At 41.9% G+C, this 10,153-nt stretch overlaps 1 protein-coding gene across 1 annotated transcript; it reads right to left on the bottom strand.

Moving 5' to 3' along the window:
• Positions 1-5,710: 5,710 nt before the first annotated feature.
• On the bottom strand, positions 5,711-9,007 carry LOC139914195 (thyrotropin-releasing hormone receptor). The gene is made up of 2 exons (XM_071902450.2): positions 8,201-9,007; positions 5,711-6,151 (listed from the first exon to the last, which is right to left on the bottom strand). The coding sequence occupies exons 1-2, from the start codon at positions 9,005-9,007 to the stop codon at positions 5,711-5,713; spliced, it is 1,248 nt and encodes a 415-aa protein (XP_071758551.1).
• Between the last annotated feature and the right edge of the window lie 1,146 nt (positions 9,008-10,153).

The following is a 10,153-nucleotide window of genomic DNA, read 5'->3' as shown; positions in this document are numbered from 1 at the left end:
CTACTTAGGATATTGTGGTACTTTTTCCACCCCTGCTGTTTAGACATAAGTTGCTCTGAGTTTGAAACTGTGTACTGAATGTACTCGTAATAACTTTGTTGACAGTCCTTTAAGAGTTTTATACCTATTCAGTGGTATTATCAACTAACATAAAGCTGCATAGACTTCTGCTCTTGTGCCCTCATTGCACTGCTGTAGTAGGTTACTAGGTTGTACCGCAAAACAGTGAGCTGAAGGTTGACTGACAAATTCCCCTCCTGAATAGTCAATATTGGGACTGCTATACCTGAGCACTTTCCTATATGTTGTTTCCTTGAGGTGAGAGAGTGGCTGCTCAGGACACTGCTGAGCAGCTAATTAGGCTGGACTTTGTGGATGGGCTTTTGTCGCTGAACCAAATCACCACTGCAACAGTTTACTAACAATATAGCATGCCTAGAGGGACAGAGGGCAGGGTGGGAGGTGAGGTGATGAACAGGCAGCATGTTCAGAAAACCTGATCAATCTTAACTGTTTCCTTTGCTTTTACACCCGCATGCAGTAGCTCAATAGCTCATCCTAAACTAATGATTATGTGATGGTCCAGTTCCTGGTCAAGTCGAGCGTTTTCTCATTAAAGGAATGGTCCTTCTAGTGGTAAGCTGGGTGTTTGTTGCAGAGCTTGTTGGTCTACACTTGTAAAGTATCACGGTTGAAATACTATGAATATTTCAATTCACGGTTTCCCTTACAAAAAAGTCACATGTGAAAACCCTCATGTGAATTCAAAGCACATGTTGGTTTTCATATGTGAACATGTGAAATCTCCCATTCTCCCATGTGAAAATGACATTGTCACCTGTGAACTTTCTCTTTGCATGTGAAATAAAGTTTTCACATGTGAAACAAATATGTAATGGCAGGTGAATTTGAAGTAAAAAGTAGTCAAATCTGTCACATGATGAGAAACTACAATGTGAAAGAAATCACATGTTCACATATGAAAACCCAAAGTAAAAAACTGAAATTGAGACTTTGACCTCAGACGTTTTTTGTAAATATGATTTTCATGTGATTTGGCACTGTCTGTATTGATAACTGTGTCAACTACTGATGGTATATGGAGGGCCTCTCGATGTGCCCCTTCTTTTCTATATGTAAATGTGGGTTTTCACATGTGACTTTTTGTAAGGGATGGACTTGGATTTTGTTGATGGACACCCTGAGGTACCAAACAGTGGAATATCGACAGTCCTTCAATGAGGTTGAAGTTATATAAAATTGTAGCTCTCTTCACTAATTGAGATGTGTACATCATGAGCTGACCTTGGTGACACATAGCTGCCTTTAGACAGCAATATATCATAAAAGGCAATACCAATCAAAAGCAGGGAAAATAGTAGATGTACATTTCAAGGCAGAAGCTGCTGTATGTCAGTCATTTTGCTCTCCATTGCCAGTGGGATGGAAAAACATAGATTTTCAGTATGAAAAACCATTCAGCGTGTATAATATCTTCTCACTGCGAGATTCATTATACAGAGAATAGCTGAATATATTGACAAGCATGTAAATGAACTGAGGAGTGGGAATATGATTCTTTCATTATCCAAGAGATTGGCTGGAATCCTGTACAAAAAAAAAATGTTCATCATCACAGCGGCATTCTTTGCTTATGCAAATTTGTTCGTGTTCTGCTGACCACACTGTTGAGATAAGCATCATTTCCTTCTTGTTCTTCATCCTCAAAATGAACACTTCAACTCTAATACGGCTGGAAGGCAGAGGCAGGGAAATAAATAAGGTTCACAGAGCCAGGGCCATTTCATCGGTGCAGCTGCCCATTCCTGAGGCTCTTACTCTGATGTCTCGTCCTCTTGGGCACTTCAGCTCTGCTCAATGTCTCATTTTCACCCATTTGGATCTCTGACTCTTCGCCAAATCAATGTGCTGCTTCCTGGCCAGTAAATGGTAGCAGGAGATTGGTGTCAATGTGTTGTGCTGCACAGAATCATTGGATACATTTGTCCATTCTAGTGTGTTGGTATATTTACATTTGCCCTGAATATTCCTCCATAAGCATTATGCTATAATAGTTCAAAACCCAAAATGAATATCGTCCATTTTGCAGGTACCGTTTCTATACTGGCAGGACTTTGGCATCTCTTCTCTGATGGGTCAATTGTGTTTCAATGTGCGATGTGCGAGTGCTGTACAAAACAGGTGTGATGGAGCTCAAACTTTAAAAGGTCATATTTAATTGTTTGAGGCTGAATCCGTTGCTTCAGGACAAATACTCCTCTAAATTGATGCACTAATTACAGAGCACAGTCTCCTGCAAAGCTTTCTGCAGAGTAAATTGACTACATGATCATACATCAGGATATTTTTAATCACTAAAACTGAACAGAAAATAGAGCTTTTAATCACCTTTTAATCTCTGTGAATGTGGAAAAAGGAAATGAAAAGTGGAAAATGGTTTCTTTGAAAACCATTAGTCAAACCACCATTCCAATCTTTTGGAGTCTTTATTTTTTGATGTGGATGAGATGGAGAGGAGCAGAGAACAGCTGATCAGTAGTTGTAGTGATTTACAAATGCTGGACAAAAGTGCTCATATTGTTGTTCTTGTTGCTCTTTCTCTCTCTGTCTTACTCTATCTCTTATTCATACAAATAAAGGTACTTCATTGGTGTCAAATTCTGTACACGTGTTGAAAAGATATGGTTTATTGTCAGATTGTCAGGTTTATTTTGACAAATTTATGAATATTCATCAAATTCTTATTCAGGTCATTCATTTCATTTACCTTTTATAAAGACAATCAGTTTACCCTCCTTTTTACCCTCCTTTTTACTTACATCACTGTGTGTGTGTGTGTGTGTTTGTGCCCATGTGCCTTTGGATACATGCATACATGTGCAAGAAATACCTCTTTCCTAACTGCAATACACTCAGTACAAATTGATGTGATTGTTATTTGTGTAAACACACATTCTGCCCTGAAATACACAGGTCGCCCTTCTCCAGCTTGCATGTGTCTGACAAAATGTTACAGCAGTAATGAGTGTATTTGCGTTCTAAGGACATTTTCTCCCAGCCATTAAGCTCTCTGTCTGATTCCATACAAGTTTCACGGGTAATTACTATATTATATGCTACTACTTCTGCCACTCAAGCAAATTGCGGTAATATGAGTGATACGTTCACTGATGAGTCAGATGTTTAGAGTGACAGTATCTGCAGTACTTCAACAGCAACTGACAGTGTGTGTTATTGTTTGTGTTGGGAGTCCAGCTGGGGTCAGAAGGCTTCAGTGACCCAGAGAGATGAATTTATATCTTAGCAGGCCACCAGAGGCCAAGTGATTTGAAGACTGCTGAACCAGGGAATCAGCCCCTCAGATTAATGTCATCGATATGGCCATAGCTCATACAGAGGCTATCTGTCTGATTCATGGTATCGCCTTGGATGACGCAGCTTCAGGAGGGCGACCAGTGATAGATGAGCATGGCGGCGGGTGGAAAGAGTCGGGAGCAGAAGAGCTCATCTTACAGGGGAAAAAACATATTGATATTTCTGTACAAAATAATGCACAATGCACTGCGATGACTGTTTCAGTGTTGAGTTTATTATAGACAAATAACAATACAAAATACAAAACAATCCATCAAACAACAAGCAGTATTGTGAAGCAGAAAATAAGATGGAAATGTGCACAAAGCATTGCTTCAAATGGAGATACACTGAGTAAGAGGTTTTGTCATCTTTGTGTTCACGTCACAATAGCTTGTGTTCATGCTGCAAACTGGCTACCGGGCTGAGCAGAAAACATCTCTATCAAAATAGTCACTGGTTTGGTAGTTTCCCCTAAATGAAATACATTTCAACCGAGAACAAAGGGACAAATTAATAAAAGTGCACGACTCAGAGGTACTTTACGATACAAAGCTACAGACTTCAAACCTTTTATTTTCTCACCTATTCCACTGACGAGCTTATTGGCTTGCACTGATTGGTTTGAAATGATAGAAAAACACATTGATTGGAACAATGGATCAAAACAAGCTATTATTTTACAAATACGCCTGCTGGCACACATATTTGGAAAAACACGATATTGAATTAATTTCACATTGCACTGCACAATCAATTTCAAGCAATTTTACAGTATGGACAAAAAAGGACTGGTGTTCAGTATAAAACAGCTCCCTTTTCATTTAGAAACTCTGAAGTTCAGTCGGTTTTCATTCCCTCTGAGTGCTCCTATACATATGTGAAAATGTATAGCTAAAAGGAATGGCAGAAAATTCTTCTTCAGCTCATTTTAATAGCAAGGTGAGCCATTATACAGAGATTGCACCAACTCTCCTAAGTACGGCACTTCGTCAGTGAATATTTAAGCATTCCATCATTGCTCTGTGGGTCTTGCTGAGGAGATAGATCACAAAAAAGCCCTGCACTCTGCAGTCTCCATCAATATCAATGAAATACTGTTTTGCCACTGTCACAACAGTTATCAGTCTAAACAACCTCTAGGGATCACGTTTCCCATTCATTATTATACACTGTCCACTGACCTTTACACACAATCCACAGTCATCTAATGCCAGAACCACATTTATTCATTTTTATGTTCAGCTTTGACGTGTCTTTCACTGTAAGACTAATGCCCATGCAGACAACATCACATTTCAGAGAAACTTTAAGGAATTTCAGGTGACACACCAGGATGAAATGGAGTGTGTTGTGCCATTTCTGTGATACCAGTCCCTTTCTTCACTTGTGATCTTCAAAATGCATTTTAGACACATCTAATTCCCCATCTGTGCTGGCTTTCTAGTAGCTAAAATGTCAAGTCAAGGCGTTTCGAATTTTGATAGCTTCCGGTGGGAAGGTACATGAATGGCACCTCAAGCATTTTGCGACAAGCAATCTGTAGGAGAGATCTTGGTACCTGTGGGGTGCTATGATAATGGTGACGATGGAAATTTGGATGGAAGTTACGTGTGAAATATTTTAGTGCTTGGTCTTACACTCATCAGAACTTGTGAGTCTGGCTCTGTTTAGTGCTGAGAGGGAGGGGGGGGTGTGGAGGGAGGTGGTTCTGGGATGCTCTAACTTATAATTAATCCTCCTCAAGGTGTTGTGGATTTAATTCAACCAAATCAAATATGCGATTGGAGGATAACCCCAATGACATACCCACTCTCTTCACCCACCCTTTCCCTCTAACACCCATGGCAGGTTTCTACGGAGAGAATGCACAATATAGCACAAGGGGTGGTTACATCACATCCTGCGAATTGGCAGATACTGAAATTAGACACTAGCAGGAGATTTTTCTTTTTCAGAATTGAGAATCGCTGCTCCACATATTAATATACTGTATTGAATTCATGATGACCCCCTTGACTCCCTTTAGTAGGTAAAACAATGGTAAAACAAAGTGTGTGCTTTCTACAGGTCTATATGGCAACCCATCTCATCACATCCTACTTCTTTGATGCCATATTTGGTTTTTGGCAAATGATCTTCTCAAACAAGAAACATTTCCAGCAAGAGGAGAAAAAAAACCCTTGGAGAGATAAAATTGGAAGTGTTTGTTTTTGGCTGCTTAACACTTTCAATTAAATTCTTTCTCTAAAATCTCCAAGGGTGAGAGAATCCATACTGTGCAACTGTCAGAAACTTGGCAGCTGTCCTCCTTTAGGGGCGAAGACGTTTCCACTCAGGCTTTGACGGCGCTCCCCGACAGGGACGGCCCCTCGAACGACATCTTCTTGGTGGTGGGCAGAATGCTCCTGGGCAGGAACTGGTCGGTCGGCGTGGTCAGCTTGTCCATCTCGGTGGTGAAGTGGTCCGGGCTTTCCCCATTGGACGTCTCCTTGATGACGCTGTAGGTGAGCGCCACGCTGTAAGAGGCGGGCTTCTCCATGCGCTGGGGGCCGCAGTGGCACAGCTTCTTGAAGGCGGCGCGAAACTTCTGGGACATGGCGTTGTAGATGACCGGGTTGATGGCACTGTTTAAGTAGATGCAGAGGCGGCAGAAGAGCAGGAACCAGGTGTCCAGGTAGGCTTTGTCCAGGAAGGAGTTGACCACCACCAAGGTCCGGTAGGGCATCCAAAGTAAGGCGAAGAGGATCACCACCACAGCCAGCATCTTCGTCACCTGGCAAAATGCAATCGTGTATTAAAAACGAACATAAAATCACAGACAAAGATGGTAAGTGGTGCCACTTTTTGGCCACTCAAATCAAAAGTCAAGTGTTCTTCTAGCACATGTGGGATATACAAGCACACCACAAGGGCCCGTCCTTGATTGGTGCCTGGTCTTTGTGAAATGCAAATACGTGCTCCCTGCCTGTGAAGGAGGCACAATTAGGAACAGGTAGTAGTCTGACATAGAAATAGTGCAGTGGAGCAGGGTTGGGAGGGATGGATGGGCGGATACGTTTGCCTTCAACTCTGATGATCCAGGTTTGATTCCTAACCCTAACCCTGTCAAGATTTCTACTGTCAGTGAAGTTTTAATATTTACCTATATAAGTTTTCTCATTTAACCATGACCAAAACCTTTCCCTGACCTTAACCAAATTATTTTAACTGCCTTAACCTAACTCTAACCCCTAACCTTAACCTTAACCAAAGCTGTTTACTTGTCTAAACTTAACTGTTAGTTAACCTTTTCACGTTACAAACCGGTGAAAATGGCGTGCCCAATTCATTCTGTTGTCCCATAATCCAATTTATGGTGGAGGAACGTAATCTTCACAGAATTTGTGTCCATAACCATCTGTGCTTCAGAGTTCATGCTCATGTCACAAAATTTTATGAAACCATTTTGATGATTAGTGTAAAAGTGATTATGAGATGAAAATAAAAGTCTGGTTTGGCCCTAACAGTACAGCAGCAAAGACATTTGTGAAAGACAATAGCAAACGTTTTTTGAGGTAGGAGATTTATTTTTCAGCTTGTGGACTTGGCAGCAATAATAGAGACACCGTCTATCTGGGTTAAAATTTGAATGCAAACAAGTCGAGCTGTTCCTTAGAAAAAACCTTAGTGCATCTTTAAAACAACCTTTTATGTAGACCTCAAAAATTAATTAATTCATTATTTATTCAGATGCTGTGCGCTCGTTCTGTTGATTAATTTGTAACAAGGAAGACTGACAAAACAAACTCCATATGCACAACCCGACAAAGCCTGGATTTGTTCATTGCAGATATAATCAGTAGGTGATAATCCTGATATGAAACTTGAGATGTAATTAGATCTTATCCATATTTATGTTGTGGGGTCTCAGCTCCAGTGAGGTGAGTCTAATTGGATTGGTTAGGGGCACCGCCAGCATCTTCAGTGAGCAAAATACCTAATCCTGGATCCTCATTACATTTTGACCTTTTGGGTAATTCAATAAGACCCTGGTAAATGGTATGGATTAAATCATGTCCACAATGGCTGGTTATTGCTGAGCAGTCAGAAATGTTTGTTGTTCAATTTGGTCAATGGCTGTATGTTCGCCCTAACCATGCAGTCCATAAAAAGTGCTGATCGTTCCTCCGGTTTCCTAAGAGATGGAGAGAAAAAGCCAAAAGCCTGTTTGAGTTAGGGTTAGCTGATTACACTAGCCAATAGACCATGGAGCTCCCTCAGGCCACCACACCTCCCGTCATTCCAGGAAGGCTTCTTCCATTGATCTGATAAACAAACATCTACCTCTCCCATCTGCCTGCATGTCTTGCACGGCATGCTTTTGCTTGTGTCTTTATAGCATTATGTTCTTATGCTTATTTTTCATTGTTGTTCATTATGCATATTAAGGTGTTGGAACTCTTTGCGGGGTGTTTTAGAGCTATTGACTGTGTTGCAGAAGCAGATACTGAGACACACTTGGGTAGTGTGAGTTTGCTACAGGTGGGAGAAGACAATTTGTTTTTATCCTTACACCAAAGGGAAATTCTCTCTCTCTCTCTCTCTCTCTCTCTCTCTCTCTCTCTCTCTCACACACACACACACACACACACACACACACACACACACACACACACACACAGAGACACACACAGTGATGTAAATAAAAAGGAGGGTAAACGCTGAAATTGAGTGGGTAAACTGAGTTTAGGAGGGTTTACCTACACATCCCCACACACACACACACACGCACACACAGTCATTAGCCTGCACATGTCATGTTAATGAGCAAACAGGAGCCCACCTGTCTGCGGGAGGCAGCCGTCGTGCTGCTGGAGGAGCTGGTGCCGATCATCCTGCCTCCCTGACTCGCCTCCTTCTTCCACTTCTTGGTGTTTTCCTTCGGGTCTGAAGGCAGCGGGTTTAGGAAAAGTATCCTGGCGATCAGTCCGTACAACACCGTGGCCAGCATGAGGGGCAGCACGTAAAACACCGCGAAATCCGTGAAGTAAATGGGCAGGTAGTGACTCCTGGACACTTTGTAGGCGCAGCTGAGCAGGACAACATTGTCGTAAACTAACTTTTTAGTGTCTGACAGGAAGAGCCACATGACGCAGTAAACGGAGGTGAGAGCCCACACCAGCATGATGATCTTCTTGGCCCTGGATAAAGTGCACAGGAATTGCGCTTTGATGGGGTGGCAGATGGCGATGTAGCGCTCCACGGTGAAGGCGGTGATGGAGCAGGAGGACGCGTTTATCCCCAGGTACTGGAAATAGGTGATTCCCAGGCAGCCCGCGTAGCCGTACACCCACTGTCCGTACAGGGCGTCGGTGATGTTGGGCAGCCCGGCGGCGGTCAGGACCATCAGGTCAGCCGCTGCCAGGCTCACCAGGTAGCAGTTAGTGGGGGTCCGCATGTGTTTGGTGGTCAGGACCACCAGTATCACCATCACGTTCCCCACTATCCCCACCCCGCATATGAGAGACACCAAAAACACGCTGGCTACTTTGTATTCAGCAGTGTAGTCAGTCCAAACGCCCAGGGTCTGGTTGTCTTGCACCGACGTGTCATTCTCCACAGTAATGTTATCCATGGTGAGGTTTTCCATAACGGGGCTAAGCTATTGTTCTGTCTTTTTGTAGACCTCATAAAAAAAATTCAAGAAAAGTCATTGCAAAAATCGGGCATCAAAAGTCCAGTGAGAGCCCGATTTTAAGTCCGCCAAAAAACTTCATTTCACCCCCAAAATAACCCAGTAGTAATGCCTTTTCCTCTCCATGAAAATTCTGAAATTGCAAAGCCATCAAAAGAAACACATATTCCATGAAAAAAAGAAAAGAAAAATAGATTTGAAGAGGTTGTTTTTGAATGATGAGTCCAGCCTCGGTGGTTGGTTGAAGTTTGCAGAGAGGAGAGGAGGTGCAGCTCCAAGCCCTGCTCCAGTCTCACTGAACAGACAGAGGAGTCATGACTGAGAGCTCCTCTCTGCTCCACATGCCTCTGCTAGTGGTGAAGTAGCAGACTGACACGGGGGCTCCCAAACTTTTTCATGCCATAGAGCCACGCACCACACCACAGACTCTCCATTTAGTAAGATTTTGCCCTGAGGAACCCCATCTGAGAGGGGTTTTGTTGTCGGTACATATGTAACTGTTAGCCTATGTACTGTAAGTGAGGAGGAAACAGCAGTGGGGAGAGAAAAACCTAAAGGCTAAATCAATCAATCTCTCTCCCTCTCTACATATATATGTATGTATGTATGTATGTATGTATGTATGTATGTAAGTATGTATGTATATAATACCATAAAGCACGATCAAGCAAGGTCACAATAAATTCCAGTTACTACAGGCGCACACAGGATTATTCTAGAAATATCATAGGGGATACTATAGGATATAAAAATACCATAAAGCATGATAAAGTGACTATAATCTCGCTATTGAGTGCCACAGGCACACTATAGGTCCTTATAGGAATATTATAGGAATGTTAAAGTGATAGTACAGGAAATAAAGTTATACCATAGAGAGAGATCTATAGGAATATATTACATTTTAGAAGAATACCTAAAGAACTCATACGTAAAAACATAGAAAGATGGTACACGAATATAATAGCAAAAATCTCTATATGAATATTCCAGTGATATCAAAGGAGACAAAACAAATATCATAAAGTATGATAGGGTCACTAAACTCACTATTGAGTATCATAGAGGAATATCATAGGGATACTATAGGAGATAAAAAAT

The sequence above is a fragment of the Centroberyx gerrardi genome, chromosome 12, assembly GCF_048128805.1.
Source record: "Centroberyx gerrardi isolate f3 chromosome 12, fCenGer3.hap1.cur.20231027, whole genome shotgun sequence".
NCBI lineage: Eukaryota > Metazoa > Chordata > Actinopteri > Beryciformes > Berycidae > Centroberyx > Centroberyx gerrardi.
The sequence above is the reverse complement of the archived record's forward strand: the minus strand, read 5'-3'. Positions and strand labels throughout refer to the sequence as shown.